At 38.4% G+C, this 19,955-nt stretch overlaps 1 protein-coding gene across 2 annotated transcripts in view; it reads left to right on the forward strand.

The window, feature by feature from the left end:
* The window catches only part of sos2 (son of sevenless homolog 2 (Drosophila)), a 116,100-nt gene that overhangs the window by 25,512 nt on the left and 70,633 nt on the right, over window positions 1-19,955 (forward strand). For both annotated transcript variants that reach the window (XM_059958185.1, XM_059958193.1), the window contains exons 2-3: window positions 11,249-11,374; window positions 15,830-15,961. In XM_059958185.1, the coding sequence (XP_059814168.1) occupies window positions 11,249-11,374; window positions 15,830-15,961 (258 nt within the window). The remainder of the gene's footprint in view (window positions 1-11,248; window positions 11,375-15,829; window positions 15,962-19,955) is intronic.

Here is a 19,955-nt window from a genome sequence, read left to right on the forward strand (position 1 = left end):
TTAGAATTGAAGGCAATGATTATCCCTAAGGCAACATAACTTAAAAATAAAGGAAGCATACATTTTGTTGTGGAAATAAGGAGGGTGAGAGGTGCCTTGATACTGGTTTACAGGGTAAGAGGTATAGATCAACTGGAAAGCAGACTCCCTTGTGGGTGAAACTGGCCAATAAGAAGCGTAGATTTAAAGTCCTGATGAAGGGCCTTGGCCCGATGCATTCCATAGATGCTGCCTGACCGGCTGACGTCCTCCAGCATTTTGTGTGTGTGATCATTTTAAGGTGACTGGAGGAACATTTAGGGGACGTGTCAGAGGTAAGGTTTTTTTAACATGAGATTATTGGGTGCATGGAACTCCTTGCCATGGTAGAGCCACGTACATTAGGAGCATTTAAGAAACTCTTAGGCACACAGATGGACAGAAAATCAGAAGGTTGTGTTGGAGAGAAGGGTTAGATTGATCTTGGAGTAGGTTAAAAGCTCAGCACACCTAATGTGCCACAGGGCCTACACTGTGCTGTAATGTTCTGTGTTAATGTGTATCGGCTCTTTCATCCCATTTGATGGTGATTGGATTGGCTTTCTTATTTTCTATACAAATTTTTGACTTGACAGTTAGTGTGAATTGACTTACAATTTATTTAAACACTTGAACCTATTGTTGAGTGGATAAATTTGCCTAACCTTGCAACTATTAGAAGAAAACACTTTCATCAATTATACCTTCTGAATTTGAACAATTCATTCACGTTTGCCTGGTGTACTCAAACCCCTTCTAATTAAAAGGAGTGTTGGATAGGTGTAGGAAGTGATGCTGAAACTGGTGCAGTGATGGGTAGATGCTGTGCAAGCATAGCAGAAAAGCAGAAGTTGTTATGAATCCTAGAGTTGATCTTTAAATACAATGGATTCCAGTTAATTGGGCACATTGGGACCAGTACATTTTGGCCTAATTAAGCAGCTGCTCCAATTAGCCAAAGTTTGATGGAAATAGAAAGGTATAAAAGCGACAAACTACAGTGTAACTGAGTATCAATTTATGTATTTTAATGAAATACGGAACACAATGCAACACTTTCAATACTACTACAGTATTATAAAACTGTATCAGTTCCTAATAGTTATCGGTAAGAATACATCCAAAGTGCACTTGTTTAAATAGATTGTAAATGAGCAAAATCAGCGCAGATGCCTAATGCAGATAATGGACTGCCTTTATATAATGCTATTGACGATTGCATCTCATTTTCATTGCAACGTTCAAGATGATTGTCAATATCTTCAAATTATTCATGGTTCCTAACTTGTTGAAGTAGTGAAATCGTTTCATTTTCACTCTGCCTGTTTCTGGCATCTCCAAGTCTGAATGCTTGAAACCATGGTGATCAAAACAGTTCTGAATTTGTCTTATTGCTTATTTCTCACCAACTATCAGTGACAAAAATAATTAGCTGCTTTTTGAGCACAAACACACAAAACTGAAGGTATTTAAATGCAGTTTGCTTTAAGCATAATGTAGCATCTAAGGGCCACACAAATTTTGAAATAAATAAATACCACTCAGAAGCAAGCCATTCTGTCTATTTGTGGATTGCTTTAATAATCAATTTAAGATTGTTTATTTCAAAGCTATATTTATCCTGTGTGTGTTAGAAAACTTGAGCCAAAGGTCCTGATTAACAAAATGTGTTTATGCAGTTGTTCTCAGTGCTGAATCTCTCATTCCGATGGACTTAATTAAGCTGTTGTCTTTATGATACAAATGTGCTTCAAATTCTACATTTCCTTCAATGTTGATACTTCATCTTCCATTACATAGATTTGAATTGCCCCTAGTGACTTTCTAGTAAAGTGGAGCCATGAGGCAAGTAGGTTTTCAAATTCAGACTCCAAACCACATTTAGTTTTATCCCTTTTGGAAATTTTTGTGTTCATATCCTCTTATCTTCAAGTAATGCTCGTTGATCTGAAATCTATTATATACTTGTTCTGTGAAAATCACTTTCATATTTAGAATCATCACAGTTCCTTGTAGCCTTTCACAGTTTGTGGGTGTTTCTTTAACTTTGTTTAGTTTCTTTACCTTTTCCTTGGAAATAGCTGCTATGATCACTGAGTAATTTGACCTTTTCTAAATATTGCATAAGCTAACATTTAAAAGACAAGAATTTCTGCATATGCAGGAAATCTTGAGTAATGCACACAAAATGTTGGAGGAACTCAGCAAAGCAGGTAGCATCTATGGAGGGGACCTGGATTCTTCACCAGGACTGGAAAGAAAAGAGCAAGATGCCAGAATAAGAAGTTTGGGGATGGAGGAAGGAGTACCGAGGTGATAGTTGAAGCCATGTGCGGGGGTAAAAGATAGATTTCCCAGTGGCCATTCATTTTAATTCCTTTTCCCATTTCCATTGTGACCTATCAGTTCATGGCCACCTCCACGGTCAGGATGAAGAAACTATCAGGTTGGAACAGTATTAAACCTCATATTCTGTCTGGTTAGTCTCCAACCTGATGGCGTAAACATTGATTTCTCTTGAGTAATCTTTTTTCCCATTCCCCATTCTGGCTCCCCACTTGCCCTTCTCTTCTCACCTGCCCATCACCTCCCTCTGGTGCTCCTCCTTCTCTTTCTCCCATGGTTCCCTGTCCCCTTCTATCAGATTCCTTCTTCTTAAGCCCTTTACCCCTTCCAGCAGACACCCCCAGCTTCATACCTCAATCCCCCTTTCCCCCCCCCCCCCCCACCAATCTGCACAACTACCAACTTGTACTCCTTCCCTTTCCCCCACCTGCTTATTCTGGCTTCTTTGCCTAATTCCTTCCAGTACTAATGGAGTGTCTTGGCATGAAATGTTGACTATTTATTCCTCTCCACAGATGCTGCCTAACTTACTCCAACTAGACTAATATGTTCTGTTCTTTTTCACGTTACTACAATTCTTAGCCTACTAAAACAGCCTCTCAGTGACGAATTCAGTTAAAATTTTCTGGCATTCATTGTCTTCTTCCTCATGGATATTTTATTGCCAAAACATGTCATAAGTACAGATAAAACTATTGTGTCAATAATTCTTGCACCCAGATTTCTCCGAATCTGGAATTGTAGCTGGTCCCATTCCTGAGAAATATCCATAAATCAAAAAGAGTCTGTTTTCTGTTGTTACTTTTATCATATTGCTCTACATATTTTGGTTTAATTTTATGTAATTGAATGATCACCCGATCACTAACCATCTTTGCCTTAATGGATCATGTATTGCATCCAATTTTAATTAATAGCATTTATTAACACTAGCTTGAAAAATGCTTCAGAATATGTGGATGAAATTTTGTCAGATTTTTATAGCTCAGGTCATTTGTAATCTGGGGTGCCCCTGTACACTCATTTCTGATTTTTTAAAAATTCTCAGAAGGCTCTAAAATGCTGTCAGTACTTAATTTTTTAAAATATGTTTTAGTCTAAAGTAAGAAACTTTTAGATTAAAAAAAAGACTTTTTAAACTAACGATTTCCTAGGAAGTCTTTATAAAGTTGTGCACTCAGTGATTTCCATTAAGATGGAGAATAGCCTTTCTATCTCCTTTGACCCTGCGTAAATGGTTGTGGCAAGTTTAGCTTAAGTGCCCACTCCCTTCTGAACTCCTAAAGGAGTCCATGATGTGAGTATAACCTGTGACTTGGTGGTGATTACTGAGTGGAACTACTCAATGTTCATGCATGCTAGAGCAAAAATTATAGTTGCTGTCAATTTTACAGGATAATAACAGCAAAAGCTAGCTACCTTTTTGCAACTTCTCTTCGAAATCTAGAAACTGTTCTTGTTTCAACAGTGTTTAGTCTACTTTCATTTAGAGTAGAGGTTCCCAACCTGAGGTCCACATTTTAAAAAAAAGGTTGGAAACCCCTGATTTAAAGTTTGGTAATTTTTGAGATACCACTACCCTTGTAGTTCCTGACATTAAGTTCAGTCTGCTCCTTACTGACCTTTCCCCCCCCCCTCCCCCATGTTTTCCCCCTCAGTACTTTAGCTGTTTAGTTTGTAAAGAACTAATTATATCCCTTTTGCATCATCTGGATCACCTCAGTCAGTTGATGTTAATGGTGAACAAAAATGATGGACCTTTCTTTTGGAACCCACTTTTGTGACTGGCTGCCTTTTGATTCCACTGATCTTACCATTTTTAAAAAAATTGTTATTTTCTGCCCTTGAGTCTAATTTTATAATCTAGCAGTTTCTCTTGGCATGAGTTTTTCTTGAGCACATTTGCACACTTTGACTGTATTTCCTCTATCCCATTTACCTGTTCTCTAGTCAAATTCTCTCTGCTTCATTTGAAACAAATCTGAATTTTTTTCCTAATTCTGTGTTGGCAGGATCTCAAATAGTGTTGCAGCAATCTTGCACTCAATGTCAGCAGGAGTGTGGTACTGTTTGTAGACTTTAGTAAGGGGAAGTTGGGAGAACATACAACAGTTCTCATTGAGAGTTCAGTGGAAAGGCTGGGCAGCTTCAAGTTCTTGGGTGTGGAACATCTCAGAGACTCTATCTTGGATCTGACATATTGCAGAGGGTTGTAGACTCAGCCAGCTCCATGGATATTTCTAAAAGGTGGTGTCTGAAGAAGGTGGCATTAAGGACCCATGCCATCTGGGTCATGCCTTCTTAGTACTACAGTCGGGAGGAGTTACAAGAGCTGGATGACACACACTCTATGTTTTACGAACAGCTTCTTCTTCTCTACCATTAGATTTATGAACGGTCCATGAATTCAACCTTACCATTCCTCCTTTGCACTTATTTATTTATTGTCTTGCACTGTAGTGTTACCACAAAAGCAATATACTTAATGAAATATGTCAATGATAATGAACCTGATTCTGATTATTTTTCCAATTGCAGATGGTAAGTCACTTTGTCAGTACCTTGATTAGACTGTTTTAAGTGAATATCTCATCATTCTGCATTTCTTTAATATCTCTGTCAATATTCTGAAACTGCTAGCCTCAGGATTCCTGGATGTATTTAGTCAATCCCTAATATTTGATTTCATGTAGTGTAAATTTATTTAGAATTTTCCTTTTTATTTTGAAACAGTATGTTGCTGATTTGTCCCAGTCACTCTTGTCTTGGCCCTATTCCAATATTATTTTTGAAGGAACTTAACAAAATTGAATTGTTAGTTTTTAGTTTTAAAATTCTCTTGATGCAGTCTATCTTGTGAAATGAAATGTTAACCTTTTCTCATATTTCTGCACTGTGACCATTTGCAGGTCTTGGCATCCAGTGTGTGCTGCTTCTTAATGATGATATCCATTTTTTAAAAAAAAATGGATACTTCCGGATAAATGGCTTTTAACTCTTCACCATCATCCTGAACTCCATGACTCAGAATTTCCTAATGGTGTACAACTGTCATGTCATCAGTGATGTGTGTATGTGTACATTTGGGAATTGTTTGAGAGAAGAAAATATAGTTTCATAATTTACTCCTTTTACTATGCAGGTGGTTGAGGTGTTTTAAGTTTCCATTCAAAGATGTTGGAAACTTATTTTGGATCTCAAGAGAATTGGGGGGGGGGCGGGTTAAATCAACAGGATCCCGTCCTTTTGATGTGTTTAAAATTCTAGTCTTAATTTTTCCAGTTTATTCAAAACTGGCATAAATTAGGGAAGTTTATATGTGTTATAGTTTTGTACAGGTTCCATGCTGTGTTAATGAATGGCATTTGTTCTGAATTTTTAAAAAAATTAAGATCCAGGGAATTTATTATGTGGTTTAAAAATGAGTAAAGATCTCTTATGAATGAATTTCCCTGATCTTTTGTGCTCTGCCTTTGCTGTTGTGTAAAAGAAACTCTGGATTTCCCATTTATCGTATTCCCATTTACTATTTTACAGTGTAGTTGTATACAATTACCTTGGTTTCTTTGGATTAATGCTGATTATCTATATCAGGATGTGCTTTTCTGAATGTCCACATCACGTTACCAAGGCCATCCAGCTCCTTGTCATTCACCTCAACTACTCTTGCATCTCCAACATTACCTTCTCCAACATTCCAGACTTCCTTTTGCCTAAGTGCTGACTTGTTTAGGTTCCTGTTTGGTGTTATTGCCTCACTTAGAAACACCTCCTCAGCCATGGATGGTTCAGTGTGTTGAGAAGACTATGTTTGGCCCATACCTCTCTACTTTATGTACTTATCCAAAATGCTTCTTAATCTTGTGTCTCAGATACAGATTGAGATACGATTGAGCCACTTCCTCTAGCAGCTCATTTCATGTACTCACCATGCTCTGCATGGGATAAAGTTGCCCCTCGGATCTGTTTTTAGGTCTTTATCCCTCTCGCGCTAAACCAATGCCCCCTAGCATATATCGTGCAGCATCCTCCAAGGAAATCCATCTGCTTTAATGGCATTCACAATGGATTTTGAGCCAGGTGCTTCTCTGGGCTGGAATAAATTATCAACCCTACCATTGCCAGGATGGTTAAAAGCTGCAGGATGTGGCCACTCTAGCCAAGTTGTCAGAAGAGAGGTCTCCTGAGTTTAGCAATAGCTCATTACCACCCACACAATGCCAGTACTGTTTGAGAGCTCATTGCAGAGGCTGCGACAAGAGCTGCTGCCCTTAACTGGATGTAGCATTAAGCCTGATTTATACTTCTACGTTGCATCTACACCATAGGTACTGCGTACCCTACGCTACAGGGTGACGTGCACCTCCCCAAAAAAGTAACTCGTGCATCGCGGTGACGCAGATCACAACAACTGTGATTGGTCTGCTTGGTAGCATCGCATTTCCTCCTACACACTTCCGGTTGCTTCTTCTCCACCATGTCTGTACACCGATGTGAAATAGATGAACCAAATCGCCAAATCCACCTGCTGGCATGCAAAAATATTTGAAAAGCATTTCCTTGTCCATATCTCTCACGAAGAAACTCAACACAGTGGCATAGAAACCCCACCGCCAACTGGCGTTTTGGTGCACACCAACACATGTTCGCTACGGTGTAGAGCGACGCAGAAGTAAAAATCAGGCCTATGGCGTAGGCTACAGTGTAGCTCATTTGCAGAAGTATAAATCAGACTTTATATTGGATGTAACCATCATTAAATGTGAGAAAGGTGACAAAGATGCCCAATTACCTTAAGAAGATGGCTGTTTCATTATATGAAACACACTGACTCACTTCAAGCTGTTGGTGTCTTGTACACTTTTGCAGTGTAATTGTCACATACCAAAAGTGCAGCTGCAATTCATGGTGCACATGACATTGGCAATTTGGCATACAGTTTTATCATGGTTTGAGCACCATTGTTCCACTTTATACTTGATGAGAACTTGAAACTGGTAATTCAACACAGGTGCATAGGATGAAGTCGGTGTTGTCAATGTGACTTGTTAAATAAGTTTTGAATGGAACAAGGCATATACATATCCAACCTTCACTTTTCGTGACTACCAAGTCTTTGGGCAAACTCATGATTTTAATCATTGTCTCTTAAGTTCAGCGTTGCTGCACAAGTGTTGAGGATATTACTGCACACACAACTAACAAATCACATGTTTGATAAGGGTAATTAAAGATATATTAAAAGGATTTCTTCTAGTTATAGATAAAAATACAGTGGTGACTGTTAAATATCTGAACATGCAGATATTGTAGATGTAAAGACAGAAAAATCTACAGATGTTCGAAATCCGAGGCAACACACACAAAGTGCTGGAGGAACTTGGCAGATCAGGCAGCATCGATGGAACAGAGTTAATAGATAATGTTTCAGGCCAAGACCTTTCTTCAGACGTATTGTTCCTTGTTCTGCATTTAAGGGAGAGAAACACACTTGCCCATCAAGCTGAAAGTCAAATGGAGATGTTTTCATTTGCTAATGCTTGATAGTTTTTTTCCACACTGTTTTATCTTTCAAAGATTTCTATTAAAAAAACCAGAAAGGTGCCTTAGATTTATCTTGTGATGTCGTCAAGTGCTGCATGTTGAGGTAATGGGGCTTTGGAATTTGTTTCCTCCCATCCCTGTCCCCCCAATTAAGAAATAAGCATGTGAGATCTGCATGACATTTCTGTTGTCCTGAAATGTCATTTTATGTACAATATAATAGTAGTTTTGGCTGATCATGCTGTGACATTAAATCATGGCATCTGTTAAAGTGGTTCAGAATTCTAGTAAATAAAAGCTAATTATTTTTGTCTTGTTTATTTCTGATATCCATATTTCCATGATTATATTGTACCTGAGTACAGAATTACCATTTTGTGACTCTCTGACACTGTCATATTTTGAAAATAACTGCTTTGAGCTGCCATTTCAGAGCTAATCCAGAATCATTTGGCCCCTATGAAGTATGTATCTGGTTGTTCTAAAAAAGAATTTTGAAGATTTGTTTCTCATCTAGCTGATTCCCCTGCTAAATGTTTGTGTTATTTTGCATATTTTTGGCAATAGTCTTGAATCTTTTCACTCTAGCTAACACAACACAGAAGTTGCTCCATTGGTTTTCCCTTCTGTGAAGATGTTTTGCCGAACATTAATTGTGTAAATTTTTTGTTGGGTTAGAATCTCCATGCACTTTCAGTTGGTTTTTGAAATAGTACTGGGTATCCATAGTCTCTCCACCTGCAGAGCAACAAATAAAAGTTCAAAATTCAAAGAAAATTTATTATCCAACTATGTATGTGTCACCATATTCTATTATGAGATTAATTTTCTTGCAGGGATTCACAGTAGAACAAAGGAATATGGTTTGCTCAATGAAAAACTATACACAAAGACTGACAAGTCAAGCAACAAGTGAACAAAAGAAGGCAGACTGCAATCACTAAATACATACATACACCATGAGTTGCAAAGTCCTTGAAAATGAGTTGACAGGTTGTGGAACCAGTTCCGAATTGAGGTTATACACTCTGGTTTCAGGAGCCTGTTGGTTGAAGGGTACAGGAGCTGGGATTTTACATTGAAGTATTATAAGACATTGATGAGACCTAACTTGGAGTGTTGTCTGCAGTTCCGGTCACCTGTCTACTGGAAAGGTATCAATAAGATTGAAAGAGTATGTAGAAAATTTACAGTAAAGTTGCTGGGGCTTGAGGACCTGAGTTATAGGAAAAGACTGAATAGGTTAGGGCTGTATTTCCTTGAGTGTAAGAGAATGAGGGGAGATTTCATAGAAATATAGAAAATTATGAGGGGTACTAATAGGGTAAATGCAGGCAGGCTTTTTCCACTGAGTGTGGGTAAGACTAGAACTAGAGGTCATGGGTTAAAGGTGATATATTTCGGGGAACCTGAGGAAGAATTTCTGGGTGAGTGTGTGGAATGAACTGCCAACGGAAGTGGTGAATGCAGGTTTGATTTCACCATTCAAGATAAATTAGGATCAGCATGTGGAAGAGAGAAGTATGGAGGGCTGTGGTTTGAGTGTGGGTCAATGGGACTAAGTAGAATAACAGTTCAGCAATGAATAGATGGGCCAAAGGGCCTGTTTCTGCCTGTGGTGCTTCATGACTCTGATTTTGTCTCTTATCGTTGTTCTCAGCTAGTTTCATTAACTCCCTGTCAGCCTCCTCTGCATTACACCGACCCGAGGTTTGTAGCTCTAAGAAATCGTATCAAAAACACCAAACACGTTCTTAATTGCTAAACATAAAACTTGAACGTGTCATCAATATGTAATATCTTGCCTACAGCTGGGAATGAATGACAAACTGATTTGCCAAACACCAGGTTTTGATTTTTTTTTATCAGCAGGTTGTCATTAGTATTTGTACAAAATGCTCAATGAATTAATCACTGTTTTTCAAATTCTAACATATGAAAAGTCATGAACTAAAAGTTGTTCAGAAACATCAAAATTATAGCATTTAAATATAAACTTTGCTGTATAAATACACACTGACAATCAGTGCTTAAAATGACATTTTGGTACTGTTATTTTGTTATTAATTCTCAGTTAAAATTGCTGGCTGAGATGTATATAATATGGCAAGATTAGTTGGAGAGCTAGGTTAGATAACTGTCAGCATTAATTGGCAGCTCTTGTTATTTAAATCCATGTGTCTAAGAAATTATGTGGTGGGTGTGGATTCATGATTTTCCCTTGTTATGAGTTAACAAGTGATAATTTGAAGAGATGTTATTCGTTCTTGTACACTTGGTTAAATCCTCCAAATTGGTTGATTTAAATATTTGCACCTCTAATCTCATGGACATTTCTAAGGTAGTACATTCACATATCTGACTGTGTAGGTGTATAATTATAACTTAATTATGTTTGCTTGTTATTTTCATAATTCAGGCGCTGAAGAGTGATTACATTTCCTGGCTATCCAGGATTAGTTTGTGATAAGAAGTGATGTACTTCTCTTGTCCAGCTACCTGTTAGGGCCAATTAATGAGTTTGATCATTTTTGTGCTTCCGGAAGATTTTAAAAATTGGAGCTTTTATTATTTCCCAGCGTTTGACTGACTTACTGATTCCAGTTTGTGGGCATGCTGAAAACTTGAATTTTATCCCAGTAGCATATTTTTGCCTTCCCCTAAACACCTCTCTCCTACCCCACCTTTTATATAAAAAAAATTAATCACACAGATTTAAATTGAGCAGAGATTTAGTTAGGAAAGATGTTGAGCGATGCAGGTAATTGGGATTTATTTAGACCAGCATCAGGGTTAGTTTGGGTCAGGTGGGACGAAAGGGCTATATGATTCATTAAATCTTGTGGCTTTGTTGTCTTTAGATCTGACGTCGTGTGTTTTAGGAGTCTTGGTTTTAGTAAGGCAGACTAGAGGAAAAGCTAGCTAGATTTTCCTCTGTTTTTATAAGGTTTCTATTTTGAAATTAAGGGTTTTTTTTTGTTTACCAGCCTACCTATAGCAGTTTCCAATGAATACCAGTTTGTTTAGGCCACCCGTGGCATGGATTACTTCCTCCAGTATGTCACTTTCTTTTACTTAAGATTTGCCAAATATAACATGGTTGACAGAGAAATGGATGATTTGCCTTGTGTCAGACTTGTTTGCCTCCCACATCAGCAAGTGGTCTTAATTTGCTAACTAGAAGGGTGGGGGTGGAAACTCTTCCTGTCCTCACGAACAAATGGCTTGAAGGTCCCATGGTAGAGATGAGGATTAAAGTTGTTTTCTCTAAACCTATTATTGGACAAAATATTTAGGATTTATTAATTGAAATGTTTTATAATTTTGTTTCATGGTGCAGGTCCAGAGGCAGGTACATCCAACCCTCTCAGCGAAGGAAGATGCCCTTTATTACATAGAAGAATTGATACTTCAGTTATTAAATATGCTGTGTGTTGCACAACCACGTACTGTTCAAGATGTTGGGGTAAGAGTTAAGTACTAATCATTCAGAGAATAAAAATAAATGATACCTATTAATATGGTTTATGTTCAGCACCATTTAAATTTATCATCAGCATTGATGGTACGTTAGTATAATATGTGCAGTAAATAACAAGGGAACTGTTTTGAGACGAGTGAGAAAACTGATACATGAAACACGTTGAGCTGGGTCTGAAATAGGCCAATAGTTTTCTTATTTACGTCAAGACTTAAATGGCTAAGTTTAAACTTGAGTCTATTGCCATGTAACTGCAAATGTAATATGTAATCCTCTAGTTTCTATATGCTGATAATGACTGCATACCGTTACAATTTGTGAATAGACTAAGGCGATGACAGATAAGACATTGGAGCTGAATTAGGCCATTCAGCCCATTGAGTCTCCTCTACCATTCCATCATGGCTGATTTATTTTCCCTCTCCAGCCTTCTCCCCAAAACTTTTGATGCCCTTTTACTAATCAAGAACTTATCAGCCCCCGCTTTAGGTATACTCAATCACTTGGCCTCCACAACTGCCTGTGGAAATGAATTGCACAGATTCACCACCCTCTGGCTAAAACAATTCTTCCTCATCTCTGTTCAAAATGGACATCCCAGTAGTCTGAGGCTGTGCCCTATGGTCTTAGATTCATCCACTATAGGAAATATCTGCTCCATATCCACCCTATCTAGGTTTTTCAATAGATCCCCCCTCATTCTTCTAAATTCCAATGAGTAGAGGCCCAGGAGCCATCAAACTCTCCTCATAAGTTAACCTTTCCATTCCCAGAATCATTTTTATTAGCCTCCTCTGGATTCTCTCCAACGTCAGGACATCTTTTCTTAGATGAGGGGCCCAGAAATACTCAGTACTCCAAGGTGGTCTGACCAATGCCTTATAGAGCCTCAGCAATATATCCTTGCTTCTATATTTTAGTCCTTTTGAAATGAATGCTGACATTGCATTTGCCTTCCTCACTGACTGGACATGCAAGTTAACCTTTAGGGAATCCTGCACAAGGACTCCCAAATCCCTTTGCACCTCATCCATGCCTTTATTCCTTCTACCAATATGCATGACCATACACATCCCTACACTATATTCCATCTGTAACTTCTTTACCCATTCTCCCAATCTGTCTTAAGTCCGTTTGCAGATTCCCTGCTGCTTCAGCACCATTTGCCTCTCCACCTATCTGCATATCATCTGTAAACTTGGCCACAATGCCATCAATTACATCACACAAATCATTGATATATAAACTGAAAAAAAGCTGTCCCAGCACCGTCCCCTGCTTAACACCACTAGTCACCACCAGCCAACCAGAAAAATCCCCCTTTATTCCTACTCTTTGCCTCCTGCCTGTCAGCCAATCTTTTATCCATTTCTAGTATCTGCAATTGATCATATTTTTGGCTGCCTGTTTGAATTGTCTTATATAAGTAATTCTATGTAACTTGGTCTGCAGAAGTAAGCTTGTACTTATTGATTCTTGTATTGGATTCTCTATATCAGTTTCTGCTCAGCAACTTGGAGACCAAGAGCATGTTCACACCATCAGACTAAACTCTCATTGGACTGTTTGCTCTGAATTGCTTACTCCAATTCCACATTGATATCAGATGTCAATATAGATTTCATTTTGAATTCAGACTAATTTAACATTTTCGAGAACAAGCTCAAATTAACTAATTTGGGAGATTTGAAATTCATTGGTCTAGAAATTCTATTATGGGATGAAACGTATGACCTCTACGAGATTAAACATTTTAAATAGGAAATTAAATAAGGAGCCAGAAACTTGTCCATGTGGATTAGAGATTACAGAGGTTTCCCTGTGGGTCTTTCATTTTTCTGATCTGGTGACACTTTCATTTTGGAGAAATGCAGATTGGCATCCAGGGCATAGCATTTCTGTGGTTTTATCTCACAATAGGGTTTCTCAACCACCACCTGGAAGTCAGCTAATATGATGGGGACGATCTCACATGACTGTCTCAGTCTTGATCACTAGTAATCTGACCCTGAAGGTTTTCAAGGCCCTAAAGTATCAAACTGAAATTTAATCCAGACAAGTGAGACATTTTGGGTTGTCTGATACCGACTGGACGGCAATTTTAGCAATGTTGACAGACAGAGAGACTTGGAGTGCAAGTTTTTGCTCCCTGAAAATAGTGATACAGATGGATAATGCAGTGAAGAAGCTGTGTACTTTGCTTACATGCACAGCCAGGGATATTGAGTACAAGAGCGAGGACATCATGAAAAATTTAAAGGAGACCTGAAGGGTCAATCTTTCACAAAGGTTGCTGGGTATATGTTTTATATATATATGTTACCCGAGGTGTAGAGGCAGGTACAATCACACCACTTATGAAAACAGGAAGTGGACAGTTAGGAAAAGAATAGAGGAATATGGGCCAAATCGGATGAAGATGGATAGACATCTCGGTGGGCATAGATGAATCAGGCTGAAGGACCTGTTTCAGTGTTGTATAACTGACTTTATGGCTATGGAATTTTGCAGTGACACACCCTTTGGGAAAATGCATTGCACATAGCTGAATTAACATGCCTTTCTATTAGCCAAAGAATGTATTGGCTGCTCTATTTTAATGTCTAATTCTTAATGATTCAGCCATACTTCTGTCAATATTCAATTTTTTGATTACCATCGAAGAGTTTTATTTAGCAGAGTTGAACCTATCAGATTTAAAATGCAGAAGACATTTTACATACAAATGTTATTCATTGGAGGGAGGAAATGAAAGTACTTATTTGAGAATACCTTTTGAGAGAAGAAATTCAATCTTGAAGGTGGTTGTGGCATTTCAGAATTAAACAAGAAGTGAACAGGTTAAGAACAGAGTTGAAATTATTTATTTAAAATAGTGACTACAGTTCTAATGTCAAAAGGGATAATTTGGATGTCACAGCTATCTAAAGATGATAAATGTAACATCAGTTATAACGGTGTCAACTAAAACTGAAGAGCATAAAGTGACTGGTGCTTCATTTGATCACTAAAGCATTGTGGCATTTGTATACTGATTTATTCTCTAGCCAATGCTAAGTTAACTGATCATAATTAAGGTAGATACTGCATGATCTTGCTGAAAGTGCTCATCAGGTCAGCCAGAAACATAATCAAAAATAGGATATGAGCCTGGTCTTCATTACAGATGGAAATATAAAAAAAATGACACATTTGTACAGCTCATTTTTGAAAGATGAGGTTCCCCATGGGAGTTAAAGATTTTGCTGTGCTTGGTAGGTTTTGAAATTTGCTACCATCAATTTGTGTATTTATTTTTAACAAATTTTGTTGGCTTGGGAAATGTTAACCAGAATGTTAAGTCAATAACAAAATAAAACTAGCACTTCCACATCTATTTCTATTCTGCATCTACTTTGTCAAAGGAAGTAAATACATTTCAATCCTGTTTATTTGAGTGCTTTTGGCTAAGTAATTATTTGGTTCAAGATTGCATTTGAAGTCACTTTTCTAATAATTCTCCATCACCTTTAACAGAAGCTTTTGGTCAACATAATTAATTTACTCATAAATAGTACCTGAATTTGTTATTGTATTAAATGGGACAGTGTTGAGTGAGAGTTTGATTTTTTTTTTTCTTTGATGAAAGGCATCTTTTGCCAGTGGCTCACAGTGAGGTAGCATCTGTTTTGGAATTCATTTGTGGAAATTACTTTTTTTTTCAGTGTTTGAAAATGGGAAGTTATTTTTTTCCAGGAGTTGAACACTATAAAGATCACTTCTGAGCAGCCTCGCTTCATTTTGAATATTCAGGTGTGATTTCAAGACGTGATTCCCTTTGTTGCTATTTCTACATGAATAGCACATATTTTGATACAATTGCTCGTGCATTGGTCTTTTTGGAGCATCGCAGGGAAATTTGCAGCATGTTGCTCTGGGAACTGGTCAGTCCCTGAATAAATAACATGGTCTTCACAGCTCCAAAACCAACTAGGACATAAACTTTCTAAATTAGTTGTTTAACTTTGTGCTTGATCTTTCCAGGCTGTACATTTGTTCCACTGAGACTTGGCATAAAGAGGAGACAGTGCCCTTCTGCTGTGCTAGAATTTCTTGGCAAGCCAAGCCAAGACATTGTTGTGAAAGTTTGTGACAAAAAACAGAAGCATAGCTGACTGGAGTTTTGATAGTTACTTTAACACATTACTTTCTGTATACTGCAAGCCAAGCATTTATTCCAATGGAATTTGTATTGGAATTCAGTGATGTGCACTAACTTCCAAATGATTCTCAGTTGAATATTCTGGTTAGGGAATATGTGATCTAGTTCTTGACATTGGAAGGTCTTGGAGTTTACTGCAGTAAAAGACATTTTGAAATATGGATGGTGAGTGACGAAACTCAATATTTAATCTGACGTTATATTTAAGATGCATATGTTTATTTATGTCGTTCCTTTAGGAGCGTGTTCAGAAGACTTTCCCACATCCAATTGATAAATGGGCTATCGCTGACGCACAGTCTGCTATTGAGAAACGTAAACGGAGAAATCCTCTTCTTTTACCAGTGGACAAAATACACCCTTTATTAAAGGTGCACAATCTTTTGGTGTTATATTCATTTAATTAGCATTAAATATACCATAAAATCTGATTACACTGCTTAAATGCTTATTTTAATTGTCAAAAAACTGTGGTTGGGAATATTTTATGGACCATGAAGTACTTGGTAATGTGGATATGTGTTTAGTCTTATTAAACATTAATTTTGCAGTCTGACATTCTTCAGCTGCATTAGCTGCTAAATTATTACAAGTGGATTGGTTTTGATTGTGGCAAGTTTCCATGACGTATAAATTCTCTTGATGTTTGGCATTAACATAGTGATCCAAAGAACCTATTTCTGTGCTGCTTGGCTCTTTGGCTCTCTGATAATGTGGCAAAATGAATCTAATGGCATTACTTGGCTTCTCTGTCTGTAGGTTTAATTGAAGCATTTTGTGTTATTTACATTCTGTACTGTCAGGATCAAAGTTCAAAGTAAATTTATTATCAAAGTATATATATGCCACCAAATACAGCCCTGAGATTCATCTTCTTTCAGGTATACTCAATAAATAATAATAATAATAATAATAATAATAATAATAATACCCGTAACAGAATCAACAAAAGACCGCACCAACTTTGGTGTTCAACCAGTGTGAAAAAGACTGCAAATACAAAAGGAAAGTTTTAGTAATAAGTAAATAAATAAGCTATAATTATTGAGAGCATGAGTTGAAGAGCCCTTGAAAGCGAGTCCACTGCTTGTGGGACCATCCCAGTGATGTGGCAAGTGAAGTTATCCCCTTTGTTCGAGACCCTGATGGCTGAGGGATAATAACTGTCTCTGAACCTGGCGGTATGGGTCCTGAGGTTCCTATACCACCTTCATGAAGATAGCAATGAGAAGAGATCATATCCTGGGTGGAGGGGGTCCCTGATGATGGACGCTGCTCTCCTGCAACTGCGTTTCACATAGATGCTGTCTATGGTGGGGAAGACTTTATCTCCTTTTTTTTTGTGTTGCTTTTTCTGTTTAAGGTTATTGGTTTTTCCATACCAGGCTGTGATGCAGCCTGTTAATATACTCTCCACTACACATCTGTAGAAGCTTGCCAAAGTTTGAAATGTCATGCTGAATCTTTGCAAACTCCTAAGGAAGTAGAGGCACTTCTGTGCTTCCTTCTTAATTGCACTTGGGTGCTGGGCCCAGGTCTGATCCTTTAATGAGGACTGGTTCATGGACCTCTGGTTTCCTTCTCCTGAAGTCAATAATCAGCTGACATTGGTGATGCTGACATTGACTGAGAGGCTGTTGTTGTGGCACCACTCAGACAGATTTTCCATCTCCTTCCTAAATGTTGATTTAGCCAACAACAGTGGTGTCATCAGCAAACTTGAATATGGCATTGGAGCTGTGCTTAGCCACACACTCATAAGTGTAAAGCAAGTAGAGCAGGGAATTAAGCACTCAGCCTTGTGGTTCTGATGGAGACTATAGAGGAGATATTGTTGCCAATCTGAACTGTCTGGGGTCTGCAAGTGAGGGGGTCAAGGATCAAATTGCACAGGAAGGTATTAAGGCCAAGGTGTGGGAACTTATTGATTACATTTGAGGGGCTGATAGTATTGAATGCTGATCAGCAATACGAATAAACTTGATTTGCAGATTTGAAATTAATTGCGTACAGTAATACATTACTAATATACATTTAGCAGAGTCTTGCCCTATTTTTTTTTTTAGAAACCAAAGATTGTTTTGTGAGATGGCAGTATTCTGGGGAACTGTAACTGGAAGGGATGCTGAAGCTGTGGTTTGTGTTCTGTGGACGTGATGCTTGTTTGTAATTTTTAATCCTTTCAGATTTATTTGGGTAATCTTTTACACGGGTATGTGTAGTGCCGTTAGCAATTGGCCTTCCTTATCATTTACCTATCTACACACACTCATTGGCTGCTTTGTCCATGATGAAAGCGAGTGGGGGGAAAAACAAAACTGCAGATGTTGGAATCTAAAACAAATTCTGAAAGAACTCAGTCAAGCAGCTTCTGTAAAAAGAGAAACTGGTTAAAAGTTCAGGTCAGTGACCCTTTCTGAGAACTTGGGAGAAGAGTGGTGGGTTTGCAGTTTTCGAAACCGAGCTGGAGAGGACTGGGGTACAAGATAGAAGATGGGCTAAGATGGGTTAGATGTGATCAGAACGTTATTACTGACTCAGGCATTTTAAAGAAAGTGAGTGATAAAGAGATGTAAGCATGGGGGTGGAAACAATAGACTGCAGTTCACCCGAAGTTGAAGAATTCCAAAAGTTGTGAAGTGCCTGGACAAAAGGAAATACGTTGTTCATAAGTGTGAGATTCTGCAGATGCTGGAAATCCAGAGCAACACACAATGGAGGAACTCAGTAAGTCTGGCAGCATCTATAGAAAGGAAGGGGCAAGAATCCAGAACAGAAGAACAATATGTTCTAGTTTGCCTTGGGCCTCACCTGGACAGTGAGGAGACTGCAAGGTAGATGCTCAGGATTGGGAGTGGGTTTGGGAATTGAAGTGGTATGAAACAGGAAGCTGAGGATCTCCCCTACTGATTGAGCGCAAGAGATCTTCAGAGTGATCATCCAATCTGCATTTGGTTTCTCCATTGTACAGGAGACTACATTGTAAATACTGAATGCAGTACACAAGATTAGAAGTGTGAGTGAATCAGTACATCATCCAGATGGTAGGAAGCGAAGAGAATAAATGACAAGTGTTTCATTTCCTCTGGTTGGGTGCTGTGGGATGGGTTGGGAGTTGGGAGTGGAAGAGCAGGACAATAATTAATGAAATAAGCAGCCCCTAGAAAATGAAGAAAGGGAAGGAGAGGGGAAAACGTGTGAGTTGGTTGGATTGTGTTAGTGCTGGCAGAAATCATCAAGGATAATATGGTGAAGGCAGAGGCTGGTGGGGTGGGACTCTAATTTTGTTCTCTCCTGGGGGAGGGATTAAGAGTAGACATGCAGGAAATAGAAGAAATGTGATCAACACCTCCTCACTATAGGAGTTGGAAGCTATGTTTGAGAAAGGAGGACATTTCAACCACGTCAGAGGGGAAGGTATTGGAGTATATGTAACAGAGATGATAGAAAGGGCAGGCACGAGATGGAGGCATATTCACAGCCAGTGTGATGAGTTACAGGGCAATAGAGGCGTGGTGCAGTTAAAATGGAAAGCAACAGATACTGGACTGAGAGTTGTATTTGAGTGCACACAGTATATGAGAAAAATAAAATGGACGATCTTGAATGGAGCTACAGATTGGCAAGTACAGTCGGCCCTCCTTATCCACGGGGGATTGGTTCCGGGACCCCCTGCAGATACCAAAAAACATGGATGCTCAGGTCCCTTATTCAACCTGTCTTAGTGCAATGGTCTTTAGGACCCAGCGGATCCCAGACCTTATTTAACCTGTCTCAGTGCGGTGGACATTAGGATCTGGCAGCGCATCTCTGAATCTGCAGTGTTTCTGTTCATGAAAATAATCAAAATTGAAAATAAAGTGGAAGTAATAAAGTGATCAGAAAGAGGTGAAACGCCATCAGTCATTGAAAAAGTGTTAGGCTACAGTTGGTCAACAATCAGAACAATTTTAATGGACCATGTGAAAGGCCCTACCCTGATGAAAACTAAGCAACGCAGTGGTTTAATTATTGGAAGTACATAAGTTTCTTAAGTGTCTTGTATGCATAGAAAGGTAAAATATATACTATATACTAAGACAAACTTTTGACTAACTGACGCTGAATAATACCCGATGTACCTGTTCCGACTTCAAATCTGACTTAAAGACAGACGCGGAACAGTACTCGTTCATAACCCAGGGACTGCCTGTACTTTTAAATCATCTCTAGATTACTTACAGTACCTAATACATGCTATGTAAATGCTATGTAAATAGTTGTTATACTGTATCGTCCCTCATAACCTCTGCTCCAAATTGTCTCACCTCATTGTGCCACCTGACCTCTGCGATTGGATTTACAGCTTCCTGACCAACAGAAGTC

Source organism: Hypanus sabinus, chromosome 2 (genome assembly GCF_030144855.1).
Source record: "Hypanus sabinus isolate sHypSab1 chromosome 2, sHypSab1.hap1, whole genome shotgun sequence".
Lineage (NCBI taxonomy): Eukaryota > Metazoa > Chordata > Chondrichthyes > Myliobatiformes > Dasyatidae > Hypanus > Hypanus sabinus.